Genomic DNA, 18,319 nt, shown 5'->3' on the forward strand with positions numbered 1-18,319 from the left:
CTTACCTTGTTACTTACGTCTTACCTTCTTCTGTCTTATTACTTACTTCTTACCTTATGTTACTCACGTCTTACCTTCTGTCTTGTTACCTACTTCTTTCCTTATGTTATTTATTACCTATTGTTACCTACTTCTTACCTTATGTTACCTAGTGCTACTTACTTACCTTCTCTTACTTACTTCTTACCTTATGTTACCTACTGCTACTTACTTACTTTCTCTTACTTACTTCTTACCTTATGTTACCTACTGCTACTTACTTACCTTCTCTTACTTACTTCTTACCTTATGGTACTTACTTCTTACCTTCCTCTGTCTTATGTTACTGCTTACCTTCTACTGTCTTATGTTATCTACTTTTTACCTTCTGTTACTTATTACCCAAAGTTACCTACTTCTTACCTTCTGTTATCTACTTCTTACCTTCTATTATCAACTTCTTACCTTCTCCTACCTTCTGTTATCTACCTTGTACTTTGTTATCTACTTCTTCCGTTGCCCTACCTTCTGCTACCTACTTCTTACCTTTTGTTATCTACTTCTTACCTTCTGTTATCTACTTCTTCCGTTGTCCTACTTTCTGCTACTTCTTACCTTTTGTTATCTACTGCTTACCTTCCGTTGCCAACTTCTTACCTTCTGTTGTTTACTTCTTACATTCCTCTACCTTCTGTTATCTATATCTTACATTCTGTTAGCTACTTATTAACTTTTTCTATCCTTCTATTATCTACTTCTTACTTTATGTTACCTGGCTATTACCTTCACCTTCATTCTGTTATCTACTTTTTACCTTCTCCCACCTTTTGTTATCGATGTCTTACCTTCTGTTATCTACTTATTACCTTCTCCTACCTTTCTATGATCTACTTTTTACTTTATGTTACCTAGTTATTACTATCTCCTACATTCTGTTATCTACTTCTTACCCTTTGCCACCTACCTTTTATCTACATCTTACCTTCTGCTACCTACTTCTTAACTTCTGCTACCTACTTCTTACCTTCTATTGTCTACTTCTTACCTTCTCCTACCTTCTGTTATTACCTTCTCCTACCCTTCTATTATCTACTTCTCACTTTATGTTACGTAGTTATTACTTTCTCCTACCTTTAGTCACCTACTTCTTACCTTCTGCTACCAACTTCTTACCTTTTGCCACCTACCTTTTACCTTCTATTATCTTTCTTTTTCTTTTCTTAGTTCATTTTGAACATGACATACCTACCACATTATACATCAGGCAATTTCCTCATTTCACAATACACAATACATCATGTCCGAAAAGGAGTAGGAAGAAGCAAAGCTTATTTAATCCTACCCCATTCCCACTTCAGAACATTTACAAATATATACATTAATTTACTGACCTTTTTATAGTAAAATGACATCCGTGAATGAGTAACACAACAGTTTTGTAATATGTACTTAATTAATTCAGTCATTATTAACATACTGAGATGAAGAATATCTTATTTTCAATAAGGTTGAAAGTGTTTCTCTTAATTCTTTTTCTTTGTACTTTGTAAGCACTATTAATTTGAACAACCTCTTAAACTGGATCATATCAGTCCAATGTTTAACTTCTTTACTTAATCCATTCCATAATTTAATTCCACATACTGATATGCTAAAGGTTTTAAGTGTTGTATGTGCATACAAATGTTTTAAATTAGATTATCCTCTAAGGTTATATTTCTCCTCTTTAGTTGAGAATAATTGTTGTACATTCTTTGGTATCAGGTTATAATTTGCTTTGTACATCAATTTAGCTGTTTGCAATTTTACCAAATCACCGAACTTTAATATTTTTGACTCAATAAATAAAGTGTATGTTCTCTATATCCAACGTTATGTGTCATTCTAATTGATCTTCTTTGTAACACCGTTAACAAATGTAGCGCACATTTGTAGTTGTTTCCCCACATTTCTGCACAATAACTCAGATATGGTAACACTAGCGAGCAGTAGAGAATATAAAGTGATTTTTGGCCCAGGACTTATTTTGCTTCATTCATTATTGAAATGTTTTTGCCACTTTATGTTGTATGTTTGGTATATGAGATTTCCAGTTCATTTTATCATCTATTAATACTCCCAAAAATCCGGTTTCTTTTACCCTTTCAATATCTACTCCGTCTATTTGTATTCGTGTCTGATGCTCTTTTCTGCTGTTACCAATTAGCATTATTTTAGTTTTACTGAGATTCAAAGATAGTCTGTTTTAATCAAACCATTTTTTTAATTTGTTCATTTCTTCCGTTATTATTTGTATTATTTTCTCTGTGTTCTCTCCGGAACAGAAAGCAGTTGTGTCGTCTGCAAATAAAACTAACTTCAAGTCCTTTGTAAATTTACAAATGTCGTTTATACTGTATAAAGATTAAACAATCTTGGTCCCAGTATTGATCCCTGGGGTACACCACAAGATATATCCAACCGCGTTGACATATTTTCACCCATCTTCACATCTTGCTTCTTGTTGGTTAAATAGCTTCTTACCCAGTTCAATACCAAACCCTTTATGCCATGGGTGTCAAACTCTGGCCCGCGGGCCAAATTTGGCCCGCTGTGTAAATTCATTTGGCCCTTGAGGCAATATCAAATTAACATTAGAGCTGGCCCGCCGTTGTAACACCGCATTCACCACTAATACTCGTACTCGTCAAACCTCCCGATTTTCCCGGGAGACTCCCGAAGTTCAGTGCCCCTCCCGAATTTCTCCCGATTTCCACCTGGAAAATAATATTGGGGGCGGGCCGTAAAAGCACTGCCTTTGGCGTTCTCTACATATCGCCACGTCCGCTTTTCCTCCATACAAACAGCGTGCCGGCCCACTCACATAATATATGCGGCTCATACACACACAAGTGTATGCAAGGCATACTTGGTCAACAGCCATACAGGTCACACTGAGGGTGGCCGTATAAACAACTTTAACACTGTTACAAATATACGCCACACTGTGAACCCAAACCAAACAAGAATGACAAACACATTTCGGGAGAACATCCGCACCGTAACACAACATAAACACAACCGAACAAATGCCCAGAACCCCTTGCATCACTAACTCTTCCGGGACGCTACAATATACACCCCCGCTACCACCAAACTCCGCCCCAACTCAAACCCGCCGCCGAAAAGAGGCATTCAATTTGTTTTTTTATTTTATTTGATATGCCATTGATATTTTTTAATTATTATTATTTTAAACTGGACTTTGCATGTCACTATAAATTTATACAAGCCTTGCTTGGTCAATATTCAATGCAAAACTTGTTTGGGTCCCTATTAAAGGATTAATTTGTTCAACCTCGGCCCGCGGCTTCGTTCAGTTTTAAATTTTGGCCCGCTCTGTATTTGAGTTTGACACCCCTGCTCTAAAACATTGTCAATCGCTAGTGACGTGTTTTTTACCACCCTGTAATGGAAGTCCTTCATCACATTTACAGCAACTCTGCCTACATTCTTATTTAATTTATTAATATAATTGAGTTCATATTCTAGTCCAAAGTCCGTTCCTTTTTTTGTATCCATCCATGTCTCTGATACAGCAATCATTTAGAAATGTTCTTTAAATTGTTCCAAAAATGATTTCATATTGTTAAAATTTGCACACAAGCTTCTGCAGTTAATATGAATAATTGACAGTTTGTTTTTTTAGAATTATTGTTGGTGTTGAATTGTACTTCTGTGTAATATAAACAATTATTGTCCATGTGAGAAAACAAAATGTGTGTCTGGATCTATAGCACTGTCCAATTCTGTCCCGTTATGATCAGTGCTGGAAAAGGTTGTAAATTCTCTTTCTGATTGATTATTGTTTGTTTGTGTCATGGTTGTGTTTGATTTATTTATCGTTATTGATATTTATCCAGCTCTGCTATTTTCCTTATGACTATTACTCTTGCTTCCTCCGGTGTTCCATTTAGTTTAATAAATATTTTGCAGTTTGCTGTCCATGTTTGTTGTATTTTGCCTTGTTTTCTTAGACTGTGTGCTTTTCTGCCTATGTTTGCGTTTTTCTTTGTTAAATGTTTACTTATGTACACATCTGTTCCTTTTAACTTCCTCCCTTGTTTTAGTAATGCAGTTTTATATTTCCTGTTGGCGAACCTCATTATTATTGCTGGTGCCGATCCACCCTTCTTCTTATGGAGTGGCTGGCAAGCTTCTACATTTGCAATGTCCGTGAGTATACTCTTGGACTCCATGAACGTTGCTACCTGTCTCTCTGTGGATATGTCCAAATTCTACGTCTCACCTTCTGCTACCTACTTCTTAACTTCTCCTACCTTCTGTTATCTATGTCTTACCTTCTGTTAACTATTTATTACCTTCTCCTACCCTTCTATTATCTACTTCTTACTTTGTGTTACCTAGTTATTACTTTTTCCTACCTTCTGTTATCTACTTATTACCTTCTGCTACCTACTTCTTACCTATTGCTACCTACCTTTTACCTTCTATTATGTACGTCTTGCGTTCTGCTACTACTTCTTACCTTTTATTGTCTACTTCTTACCTTCTCCTACCTTCTGTTATCTATGGCTTACCTTCTGTTAGCTACTTCTTACCTTCTCCTACCCTTCTATTATCTACTTCTTACTGTATGTTACCTAGTTATTACCTTCTCCTACCATCTGTTATCTACTTCTTACCTTCTGCTACCTAATTCTTACCTTTTGCTACCTACCTTTTACCTTCTATTATCTACGTTTTGCCTTCTGCTACTTACTTAACTTCTGCTACCTGCTTCTTACCTTCTCCTACCCTCTGTTATCTATGACTCACCTTCTGTTAGCTACTTATTACCTTCTCCTTCCCTTCTATTATCGACTTCTTACTTTATATTACCTAGTTATTACCTTCTCCTATCTTCTGTTATCTACTCCTTACCTTCTGCTACCTACTTCTTACTTTTTGCCACCTACCTTTTACCTTCTATTATCGACGTCTTACCTTCTGCAACCTACTTCTTAACTTTTGCTACCTACTTCTTACCTTCTGTTATCAATGTCTTACCTTCTGTTATCTATGGCTTACCTTCTGTTAGCTACTTATTACCTTCTCCTACCTTTCATTTATCTACTTCTTACTTTGTTACCTAGTTATTACCTTCTCCTATCTTCTGTTATGTACTTCTTACCTTCTGCTACCTACTTTTTTACCTTTTGCTACCTACCTTTTACCTTCTATTATCTACGTCTTACCTTCTCCTACCTTTTATCTATGTCTTACCTTCTGTTAGCTACTTATTACCTTCTCCTACCCTTCTATTATTTACTTCTTACTTTATATTACCTAGTTATTACATTCTCCAATCTGTTATCTACTTCTTACCTTCTGATACCTACTTCTTACCTTTTGCTACCTACCTTTTACTTTCTATTATCTACGTCTTACCTTCTGCTACCTATGTCTTACCTTCTATTATCTACATCTTACTTTGTTACCTAGTTATTACTTTTTCCTATCTGGTTTTATCTACTTACCTTTTGCTATCTACCTATTACCTCCTATTATCTACATTTTACCTTCAGCTACCAACTTCTTAACTTCTGCTACCTACTTCTTACCTTCTATTATCTACGTCTTACTTTGTTACCTAGTTATTACTTTTCCTACCTTGTGTTATCTACTTCTTACCTTTTGCTACGTACCTTTTACCTTTTATTATCTATGTCTTACCTTCTCCTACATTTTGTTATCTGTGTCTTATCTTCTGTTAGCTACTTATTACCATCTATTATCAACGTCTTAACTTCTACCTTCTGTTATCTATGGCTTACCTTCTGTTAGCTACTTATGACCTTCTCCTACCCTTCTATTATCTACTTCTTACTTTATGTTACCTAGTTATTACCTTCTCCTACCTTCTGTTATTTACTTCTTACCTTCTTTCACCTACTTCTTAACTTTTGCCACCTACCTTTTATCTACATCTTATCTTCTGCTACCTTTTTCTTAACTTCTGCTACCTACTCCTTACCTTCTGTTATCAACGTCTTACCTTCTCCTACCTTCTGTTATCTACGGCTTACCTTCTGTTAGCTACTAATTACCTTCTCCTACCCTTCTAATATCTACTTCTTACTTTAAGTTATCTGGTTATTACCTTCTCCTACCTTCTGTTATCTACTTCTTACCTACTGCTACCTACTTCTTACGTTTTGCTACCTACCTTTTACCTTCTATTATCTACGTCTTACCTTCTATTATCTACGTCTTACCTTCTCCTACCTTTTGTTATCTATGTCTTACCTTCTGTTAGCTACTTATTATCTTCTCCTATTTACTTCTTACTTTATATTACCTAGTTATTACCTTCTATCTGTTATCTACTTCTTACCTTCTGATACCTAATTCTTACCTTTTGCTACCTACCTTTTACCTTCTATTATCTATGCCTTACCTTCTGCTACCTACGTCTTACCTTCTATTATCTACATCTTACTTTGTTACCTAGTTATTAATCTTTCCTACCTTGTGTTATCTACTTCTTACCTTTTGCTATCTACCTTTTACCTTCTATTATCTACGTCTTACCTTCTGCTACCAACTTCTTAACTTCTGCTACCTACTTTTCACCTTCTATTATCTACGTCTTACTTTGTTACCTAGTTATTACTTTTTCCTACCTTGTGTTATCTACTTCTTACCTTTTGCTATCTACTTTTTACCTTCTATTATCTGTCTTACCTTCTCCTACATTTTGTTATCTGTGTCCTACCTTCTGTTAGCTACTAATTACCATCTATTATCTACGTCTTACCTTCTACCTTCTGTTATCTATGTCTTACCTTCTGTTAGCTACTTATTACCTTCTCCTACCCTTCTATTATTTACTTCTTACTTTATGTTACCTAGTTATTACCTTCTCCTACCTTCTCTTATCTACTCATTACCTTCTGCTACCTACTTCTTACCTTTTGCTACCTACCTTTTATCTTCTATTAGCTATGTCTTACCTTCTGCTACCAACTTCTTACTTTCTATTATCTATGTCTTACCTCCCCCTACATTTTGTTACCTATTTCTGGCTTTATCTTACTTGCAATACCGAGCGCCCAGGAAACAACATTTTGTTCAATCGCCCGTGTGCGTCGAAGCGAGCCATGCTGGAGCTTGCGGCATGACCACAGGATGCAGAGAGGGAAGGCGATGTGCCATACTTGCCAACCCTCACGGATTTTCCGGGAGACTCCCGAAATTCAGCGCCTCTCCCAAAAATCTCCCGCAAGAAATTTTCTCCTGAAAATCTACGGAAATTCAGCCGGAGTTGGAGGCCACGCACCCTCCAGCTCCTTCACGTCCGCTTTCTCATTATATAAACAGCTTGCCTGCTCAATCACTTTATAACATCTACGGATAAAAAAAAAAAAAACTGCACACACAAGGACACGAAGCAGAAGAAGGAGGAAGTTACAGCCATGGCGACGCCGTCTGTACTAGAGTGATCTAGGTTATCTGTTTCCATCTCCTGGTGAATGTTGGCTATAGCGTTATGGGGTTGCTTTTTGATTAACCGACGATTTACGTGGTGTTGTGCACCTGACGGCAAGTGAGGGAGTCTGTTCTGAAGCCCACAGTAAAGAGACGTAACTTCATCACTTCGCCTGGTTATTGACTCCAACCCAATATATTACACTGTCAATGAGCAAAATGAAGAAATAAATGGCAAAACAAAGGTTACTCTAATAGTGAAAGGTAAGTGTTGATGTTTTGTTTTTTTAGTAACCAGCAAGCACAGTATAGTTAGTAGAACAACTGTGTTTTTATTACTGTGTATTTCATAGGTGCCGTCTGAAATTCAACTATTTCTTTTATTTATATATATAATAAAATAAATATATATATAGCTAGAATTCACTGAAAGTCAAGTATTTCATACACATGCATATATATATAGGCATGCATATACAGTGGGGCAAAAAAGTATTTAGTCAGCCACCGATTGTGCAAGTTCTCCCACTTAAAATGATGACAGAGGTCTGTAATTTTCATCATAGGTAAACAGTATTCTTCTACCTCCAAACACGACGAGTTGAGTTTATACCAAAATGGATACATGGATGATACAGCAGAGGATTGGGAGAATGTCATGTGGTCAGATGAAACCAAAATAGAACTTTTTGGTATAAACTCAACTCGTGGTGTTTGGAGGAAGAAGAATACCGAGTTGCATCCCAAGAACACCATAACTACTGTGAAGCATGGGGGTGGAAACATCATGCTTTGGGGCTGTTTTTCTGCTAAAGGGACAGGACGATTGATCCGTGTTAAGGAAAGAATGAATGGGGCCATGTATCGTGAGATTTTGAGCCAAAACCTCCTTCCGTCAGGGAGAGCTTTGAATGGTTGACCAAATACTTATTTTCCACCATAATTTACAGATAAATTCTTTGAAATTCCTACAATGTGAATTCCTGGATTTTTTTTTCACATTCTGTCTCTCACAGTTGAAGTGTACTTATGATGAAAATTACAGACCTCTGTCATCATTTTAAGTGGGAGAACTTGCACAATCGGTGGCTGACTAAATACGTTTTTGCACCACTGCATATTATATATATGAAATATATATGAATTACTCGAGTTGGTGAATTGTGGATGTAAATATACTCCTCCCCTCTTAACCACGCCCGACGACGCTCCCCCCCCCACCTCCCGAAATCGGAGGTCTCAAGGTTGGCAAGTATGCGATGTGCAGCTAAAGAAATATTTGGGGAAGAAAAAGCCGGCTGCAGCAGGAGTACAGAACGCCCGAAAGTAAGTTTGTCACTCGTTAAAAATGTTGACATACAGGAGCTGAAGGCACTTATTTCAGGTTTACCCTTTCATGCTGAAACAGCAGTTTTAGGAATACTCTTGTTTGAAAAATCAAGTATGTTTACGTGAGGATTCAAAGCAGACCTCCACCTTGTGTGGTTCGATTCCAGGAAGTACAACCTTCCACGCCAAGCGCACGCCGTCTTACCAGGAACTTGCGCTTCTGTTTCCACTGGGAACCCTGAGCGTTGGTGTGCCGGTGGGCCTCGGTCACCATGTGGATCACCTCCCACTCCGAGCCGGTGGGCTCGGGGCGGTTCTGGAGCGTCTTCACGATCTCCTCCTTCTTGCGGCGCTCCCGGTTCTCTTCGATGAGGCGCCGCTTGGCCACCCTCTTGGAGTCGTCCAGCACCACTGCCGTGACAGACGGGACGTCAGCCGCGCGGCGCACAGGCGTGCTTCTGCGAGGCACTTACGGTCCATGGCCATGCCCACGGCGATGCACTTCTTGAAGCGACACAGCTGGCACTGGTTGCGCGTGATCTTGTCGATGATGCAGCAGCCTTCGTACTTGCACGAGTAGCTGGGGTGCAGGTTCTTCTGGATGGTTCTGCGGAAGAAACCCTGCAAAAGACCGGTATTTGTCAGGTGGACCTTGGGCGTGCCTCGTGTGTGTGTGTGTGTGTGTGCGCACCTTGCAGCCCTCACAGGTGATGCAGCGGTAGTGGTAACCTGTGGCCTTGTCGCCACACACCACGCATGGCTCATCCTTCTCCAGGTAGCTGGGGATGTACCCTAAAGAGGGCGCAGACGCAATCAACACACACTCGGACTTGTGCGACATAAACAAGAGATATCCATTTTAGATGCCAATACTATCGTCATACGTTGCATCACTTTTTACACATTTTATGTTACAGCCCTATTCCAAAACGGGTGTACTGTCCTCAAAATTCTCCACACAATACCCTATTAATGACAATGTGAACATATTTTTTGAAGTAAAAAAACAAAAACAAAAAAAACCACACGTGCATAAGTAATAAATAGCGATTCTTATTTGTAACAATTCTCATTTGATCCAGAAAAAAATCAAAAAACGATTAAAAAAAAATTTAAACAAAAAAAAACTTTAATGTCTCAGAATAGATTCTTTTTTGTCCTCAAAATTCTCCACACAATACCCCATAATGACAATGAGAAAATGTTTTTTGAAGTAAAAAACAAAATAAGTAACAAATTGCAATTATTATTTGTAACAATTCTCATTTTGTACCCCCCGATAAAAAATTGATTTAAAAAAAAAAAATTGATTTTAAAAAACAACAAAAAAAAACTGTCTTGTCCAGTCACTTTAATAAGGGATTCGGAATACATTAAATTTTGTCCTCAAAATTCTCCACACAATAACCCATAATGAAAATGGGAAAATGTTTTTTGATGTAAAAAACTAAAACAATCACATGTGCATAAGTAACGAATCGCAATTCTTATTTGTAACAATTCTAATACTGTCCCCACCCAAAAAATAAAAAATCTATTAAAAAAAAACAACAACAAAAAAACCTGTCTTGTACAGTCACTTTAATAAATGTTTTGTAATACATTAAATTTTGTCCTCAAAATTATCCACACAATACCCAGTTATGAAAATGGGAAAAAAAAATTAGAAGTAAAAAAACAAAAAAACACATGTGCATAAGTAACGAATAGCGATTCTTATTTGTAACAATTCTCATTTCATCCAGAAAAAAATAAAAATAAAATAAACAATAAAAAAAAATTTTTTAAACAACAAAAAAAAAAAACTGTCTTGTCCAGTCACTTTAATGTTTCGGAATAGATTAATTTTTTGTCCTCAAAATTATCCACACAATACCCCATAATGACAATGGGAAAATGTTATTTTTAAGTAAAAAACAAAAAAAACACCTGTGCATAAGTAACGAATCGCAATTCTTATTTGTAACAATTCTAATATTGTTCCAACCCCCCCCAAAAAAACGATTGAAAAAAAAAGTCTTGTACAGTCACTTCAATAAATGTTTCATAATACATTACATTTTGTCCTCAGAATTATCCACACAATACCCAATAATGACAATGTGAAAATGTTTTTGGAAGTAAAAAAGTAAAAAAAACAAAAAAACACATGTGCATAAGTAACGAATCGCGATTCTTTTAGTAACAATTCTTATTTTGTTGAAAAACATTAAAAACAATTAAAAAAAAAAAAACTGTCTTGTCCTGTCACTTTATTAAATGAATCCACTCGTTACCACCAATAATCGAATCGAATCATGTGGTGCCTGTAGATTCACAGCCCCTAACCATCATAAAGTACACCCGGGAAGTATTCACAGCGCTTAACTTTTTCCACATTTGGTTATGTTACAGCCATATTCCAAAACGGAATACATTCATTTTTGTCCTCAAAATTCTCCACACAATACCCCATAATGACAATATGAAAATGTCTTTTTTAGGTAAAAAAACTAAAATAAAATCTGAGCTTTTGCTCAATACTTTGTTGATGCACCTTTGGCAGCAATTACAGCCTCAAGTGTTTTTGAATAGGGTGCCACAAGCTTGGCACACCTATCTTTAGGCAGTTTGAAAAAAAATCGCCATTCTTTTTTGTAAAAATTTTCATTTTGTAAAAAAAATAAAAAATAAAATAAAAAAACGATTAAAAAACAAACAAACAAAAAAACTGTCTTGTCCAGCCACTTTACTAAATGTTTGGGTAAAATGTGATAAAAAAAAGCAGTTTTTTAAAAAAGTAATACATAAATGTATCAGAGCTGGTTATTTATTTTATGGAGGAATAAAGTTAATCATAGAACTGGCATCTAATGTTATCGATTCTGAATTGAATCGTTACCACCAAGAGTCGAATTGAATCGTGTGGGTCCCGTGGATTCACAGCACCTTATATATATATATATATATATATATATATATATATATATATATATATATATATATATATATATATATATATATATATATATATATATATATATATGTACTGGGGTAGAGCAGAATATATGTTAGGTCAGGAAAAAACACAGAGGCTATTTCATCCCTACAAGTCTGTTTTCAAGGTTTCCCTGCTCTTCAGGGGATTTTATTGAAGTGTATTCAATATCTCCTGAAGAGCAGGGCAACCTGGAAAACAGACCCTTTCGGGGTCGCGGGGGGCGCTGACGCCTATCTCAGCTACAATCGGGCGGAAGGCAGGGTACACCCTGGACAAGTCGCCACCTCATCGCAGGGCCAACACAGATAGACAGACAACATTCACACTCACATTCACACACTAGGGCCAATTTAGTGTTGCCAATCAACCTATCCCCAGGTGCATGTCTTTGGAGGTGGGAGGAAGCCGGAGTACCCGGAGGGAACCCACGCATTCACGGGGAGAACATGCAAACTCCACACAAAAAGATCCGATGGCCGTATCGCCCATCCCTAACACATCATCAATAAGTCAATGACGATATCAATGAGTGCTAATAACCCAGGATGGTGATTGTTGTAGACCAGTGGTCCCCTACCTTTTTGTATCCGCGGACCGGTCAACGCTAAATAATTTGTCCCGGGGGGGGGGTCCTTTTTATTCTCTTTGTCATGAAAAAGGGGAGGTTTTTGTGGTTGGTGCACTAATTGTAAGTGTGTATTGTGTTTTTTACGTTGATTTAAAAAAATCCGTCCCCTAAAGGGGGGGGGGGGTTGCCCACATCTGAGTTCCTCTCCAAGGTTTCTCATAGTCAGCATTGTCACTGGATGTGAATTCTCCCTGCCCACTGGGTGTGAGTTTTCCTTGCCCTTTTGTGGGTTCTTCCGAGGATGTCGTAGTCGTAATGATTTGTACAGTCCTTTGAGACATTTGTGATTTAGGGCTATATAAATAAACATTGATTGATAAAATAAAAAAAATAAAAATAAAAAAACATTTATTTATTATTATTATTTTTTTTAAATAAAAATGAATAAAAATTCTTCTGTGGCCCGGTACCGGGTTGGGGACCACTGTTGTAGACGGTTGGCAGCTGAAAAGACCAACAAATGAAAGAAATGCGATACGGGACATGGAGGAAGAACGCTGGCCGACGGAAGGATGCTGAAAACAAATTAAAGCGAGAGGAGAAAAGAAAACACTGAAAAAAACCACAATAACAAATCCGGGCAACGTTGAGCGGAAGACGACGAAAAACAAGAGCGGAGGAAAGATAACAAAGTCATCGTCTTATTGGCCGAGGCGCCAGAGCAGCCGACTTGTGTGAAAAAGCGGTATCACTAGCAGACATCCTAAAAAATTTCTTCTACACCGGGGGTTGGCAACCCGTATGCAGCTCTTTAGCGCCGCCCTAGTGGCTCTCTGGAGCTTTTTCAAAAATATATAAAAAATGGAAAAAGATGAGGGGGAACATTTTTTTTGTTTGTATTAATCTGGTTTCTGTAGGAGGACAAACATGACACAAACCTCCCTAATTGTTACAAAGCACACTTTTTATATTAAACATGTTTCACTGATTCAAGTATTTGGCGAGCGCTGTTTTGTCCTACTAATTTTGGCGGTCCTTGAACTCACCGTAATTTGTTTACATGTATAACTTTCTAGGACGTGTTTCATGCCACTTCTTTTTCTGTCTCATTTTGTCCACCAAACTTTTAACGTTGTGCATGAATGCACAAAGGTGAGTTTTGTTGATGTTATGGACTTATGTGGAGTGCTAATCAGACATATTTGGTCACCAGAGGTGGGTAGTAACGCGGTACATTTACTCCGTTACATTTACTTGAGTAACTTTTGGGATAAATTGTACTTCTACGAGTAGTTTTTATGCAACATACTTTTACTTGAGTATATTTATAGAGAAGAAACGCTACTTTTACTCCGTTCCATTTATCTACATTCAGCTCGCTACTCGCTACTTTTTTTTATCGATCTATTAATGTTTGTTTTGGTTAATGACAGAGCTTCAAAGTAGAATCTACGCATGCCTGCGTTTCACCAATCACATGCAGTCACTGGTGACGTTGGACCAATCAAACAGAGCCAGGCGGTCACATGACCCGACTCAAACAAGTTAAAAAACGTATTCGGTTGTTACCATTTAGTGGTCAATAGTACGGATTATGTACTGTACTGTGCAATCTAATAATAAAAGTTTCAAACAATCAATCAAAAGTGTAAAGGAAAAAAGACACTTTTTAGTTCAACCGAACTTCCCGTCAAAAGCCTAAAGACTGATCGCACAGTTCCTGTCTTCACAATAAAAGTGCCGCTCCATCGCGCCTGCGCTAACAAAATAAGAGTCTCCGAAAGCCAGCGCAAACAAGCTAGCAAGCCACGGAGTTTGCCGCCAATGTATTTCTTGTAAAGTGTATAAAAACGAATATGGACGCTGGACAAATAAGATCCCAAAAACCAACGACTTTCATGTGGTATTAGACAGAAAAGAGAAACTTTTTTTCTCCTCCATTTGAAAACGTGGACGTCTGATTCCAATCATTGCAAGTCATCAGAATCAGGTAATACACCAACTTATATTCTTGTCTTCATGAAAGATAGGAATTTATATTTAAACATGCATGTATATTCATTAAAACACCTTTAACATGTCAACAAAAACGGCAAAATAAATAAATATAAATTATATACTGTATATATAAATGCATATATATATATATATATTTAATATATATACATATATATATGTATATATATATATATGATATGTGTGTGTATAAATGATTTGTGTGTGTATGTATGATATGTGTGTGTATGTATATATGAGGTAGATCACCTCGACTTGGTCATTTATTAAGTAATTGATAAACGTTGCAAAACTTATTGGGGTGTTACCATTTAGTGGTCAATTGTATGGAATATTTACTGTACTGTGCAATCTACTAATACATGTTTTAATCAATCAATCAAATCAATGAATTCCTACTGAGGCTATGGTGCTGTTAAGTTATTGTGGCTCAATGTGCCATTTTTTTCATTTTATTTTAATGTTCTATTATTTAATATATATTATTGTTTTAGTTGCTTAAGAGATATTACTGGCTCTGTATTTGTTCATTGCTATTTTTATGTTTTTGTGCATTATTTGTTGCCGTAATCAGGTTACTCATCAGTTACTCAGTACTGGAGTAGTTTTTTCACAACATACTTTTTACTTTTACTCAAGTAAATATTTGGGTGACTACTCCTTACTTTTACTTGAGTAATAAATCTCTAAAGTAACTGTACTCTTACTTGAGTACAATTTCTGGCTACTCTACCCACCTCTGTTGGTCACTGCATGACTGCAAGCTAATCGATGCTAACATGCTATTTAGGCTAGCTGTATGTACATATTGCATCATTATGCCTCATTTGTAGCTATATTTCAGCTCATTTAGTTTCCATTAAGTCCTCTTAATTCAATTTATATATCATGACACACTATTGTGTGTAATGTGGCTGTTAATTGTTTGTGTTCCAGACATATTTGTTTTTGTATTTTTGGTCCAATATGGCTCTTTCAACATTTTGGGTTGCTGACCCCTGTTCTACAGCCTTTTGGCCAGCTGGGATTAGACCGAGATCCAAGATGTCGGCAATAGTGACATCATGGTGTCATCGCACACACATTTGGAATGGCTTTATTTATTTTTACCACCAGCACAACAATACTGTATTGGTGTTTTACTCGTTTTATAGCCCGCAGACTTAAAAGTAGACACTAAATGGCGGTAAAGTCACATACTCACAGCTCATTGTCGAGTTACTACAATGTTTTCATTTATTAGAACTATTATTAAATATTATTATAGAAATGACATTTATTATAACTAATATATTATTTAATACTATTATAGTAATGAATAATGTAAGAACATTTGTCCACTGTTGAGAGCATTGTTGGCAAATGATAGACGATGAGAGATTGTCATCACACTTCAACATCTCTAATATTGAAATATCTTCTTAATAGTATTACCCCAGATGGAAAAACGTTCAGGAAATATACATCCATCCATCCATCCATTTTCTACCGCTTATTCCTTTGGGGTAGCGGGGGGCGCTGGTGCCTATCTCAGCAACAATCGTCCGGAAGGCGGGGTACACCCTGGACAAGTCGCCACCTCATCGCAGGGCCAGGAAATGTATAAAAAGTGTGTAAACTCGGAAGTAAATGTATTTATGTTACATTACCTAGGGAAGTGTTTGTTTACCTTTTTTGAGCCAAGGCACATTTTTGGCGTTGACACCACCAGCAGAAATCATTAAAACACAAAACTCAATTGACAGTAAAAAAAATTGTTGTCGCAATTGTTGGATATGACTTCCGAAAAGGGACAAGCGGTAGTAAAATGGATGGATGGATGGATGGAATTCAAAGCATAACCAAGCATGCATCACAATAGCTCTCGTCACATCATGCCGTGACTTATTTTGAGTTTTTTGCTGTTTTTCTGTGTGTAGTCTTTTAGTTCTTGTCTTGCACTCCTATTTTGGTGGCTTTTTCTCTTTTTTTGTTATTTTCCTGTAGCGGTAACATGTCTTCCTTTGAGCAATATTCCCCGCATCTACTTTATCTTAGCGATCAAGAATATTTCGGTTGTTTTTATCCTTCTTTGTGGGGAGATTGTTGATTGTCATGTCATGTTCGGATGTACTTTGCAGACGCAGTCTTTGCTCCACAGTAAGTTTTTGCCGTCGTCCAGCATTCTGTTTTTGTTTAATTTGTAGCCAGTTCAGTTTTAGTTTCGTTCTGCATAGCCTTCCCTAATTTTCAATGCCTTTTCTTGTGGGCACTCACCTGTTGTTTATTTTTGGTCTAAGCAATTGACACCTTTACTTCGTAAGTCTTTGCTGTCGTCCAGCATTCTGTTTTTGTTTACTTTGTAGGCAGTTCGGTTTTAGTTTCATTCTGCATAGCCTTCCCTAATCTTTAATGCCTTTTCTTAGAGGCACTCACCTTTTGTTTATTTTTGGTTTAAGCATTAGACACCTTTGCTTCGTAAGTCTTTGCTGTCGTCCAGCATTCTGTTTTTGTTTACTTTTTAGCCAGTTCGGTTTTAGTTTTGTTCTGCATAGCCTTCCCTAATCTTCAATGCCTTTTGTTAGGGGCACTCACCTGTTGTTTATTTTTGGTTCAAGCATTAGACACCGTTGCTCCGTAAGTCTTTCCTGTCGTCCAGCATTCTGTTTTTGTTGACTTTGTAGCCAGTTCGGTTTTACTTTCGTTCTGCATAGCCTTCCCTAATCTTCAATGCCTTTTCTTAGGAGCACTCACCTTTTGGTTTGGTTTAAGCATTCGACACTTTTTTACCTGTACGCTGCCTCCCGCTGTTTCCGACATCTACAAAGCAATTAGCTACTAGCTGCCACCTACTGATATGGGAGAGTATTACACGGTTACTCTGCCGAGCTCTCGACAGCACCGACACTCCACAACAACACATCATTTGCTGGCTATAATTACTGGTTTGGAAAAAATATTTTTAACCCAAAAAGTTGAAATTAGATCATCTCCCACGGCACACTTGACTCTATCTCAGGGCACAATAGTGTGCCGCGGCACAGTGGTTGAAAAACACTAACCTAGGGACGGGTACCATTTACATCTGAACCAACACGACACCAATTCCCGGTAGCCGGGGAATGATACTAACGATATCGATTTTGTGTATTTTGGGGGTGATGATAAATATTAATTGTTTTTTTTTGATAATAAAATCTCCTTTTTTATTGCGACATTGAAAATGATCTGATTATGATAACTGCTGTCCTGTTGTTAAATCTTGTTTTATTATCACGTCGCTGAGCTTCAGTTGCAGGTATGACAATAAGTTGCAATTACAGTTGCAAGTTCAAAATGTTGCGCCCTACAATGTGTTGATACTGTAAGTATTGTACTTATTACGCAACAGCTGTTTGATTGTAACGTGCATCTTGGTTGCAGCTTTCATTAGCACATTTGGAGTTGTTGAAATCGCCATGTAAAATCGCTAATGCTAATCAGTAGCATGTCTATAGCAAAGCCAATGTGTTTATTAAGTCAAACGTCCTATTTACACTGCATACCTAATCTGATTATTTTTTTGCTCTGAAGTGACACCGATTTGATTTTTTTGTGCCTATATGTTCCAAAGTGCATCAAATGTGATCTTTTGGGATCAGATTCAGGCCACATCCGGAGGTAGTGCTGAACCCGATTGGAATCAGATTGTGGAGGGGGGCGTGGCCTAAGGACCTGCAGCGAAGCGGGGTGTGCCAGGCCTGGTGATTAGATAAGCAGGCCCAAGTGGGCCATCCACGCACCTGTCGCTGATCTCGCACCCGGTCATGGCACGCCCCGCTTCGCTGCAGGTCCGCAGGCCATGCCCCTCCTCCACACCGATCTTTATAAAATGTGACTTCAGTCTAAAAGCGAATGTACTTTTTATCCGTCATCTATGGGCGAGCTACGTCACTTTTGAGCGCGGGAAATATTTAATCACAACGTCCAGTTTCCGTTTCTTTTTAAGACGATCGAAC

General features: G+C 37.5%; 1 protein-coding gene across 2 annotated transcripts in view; it reads right to left on the reverse strand.

The window, feature by feature from the left end:
* thrab (thyroid hormone receptor alpha b) overlaps positions 1-18,319 on the reverse strand; it is a 285,769-nt gene that overhangs the window by 17,077 nt on the left and 250,373 nt on the right. For both annotated transcript variants that reach the window (XM_061908104.1, XM_061908103.1), the window contains 3 exons: positions 9,470-9,570; positions 9,252-9,399; positions 8,984-9,189 (listed from right to left, as the gene is read on the reverse strand). In XM_061908104.1, coding sequence (XP_061764088.1) covers positions 8,984-9,189; positions 9,252-9,399; positions 9,470-9,570 — 455 coding nt within the window. The remainder of the gene's footprint in view (positions 1-8,983; positions 9,190-9,251; positions 9,400-9,469; positions 9,571-18,319) is intronic.

This window comes from Nerophis ophidion, linkage group LG08 (genome assembly GCF_033978795.1).
Source record: "Nerophis ophidion isolate RoL-2023_Sa linkage group LG08, RoL_Noph_v1.0, whole genome shotgun sequence".
NCBI lineage: Eukaryota > Metazoa > Chordata > Actinopteri > Syngnathiformes > Syngnathidae > Nerophis > Nerophis ophidion.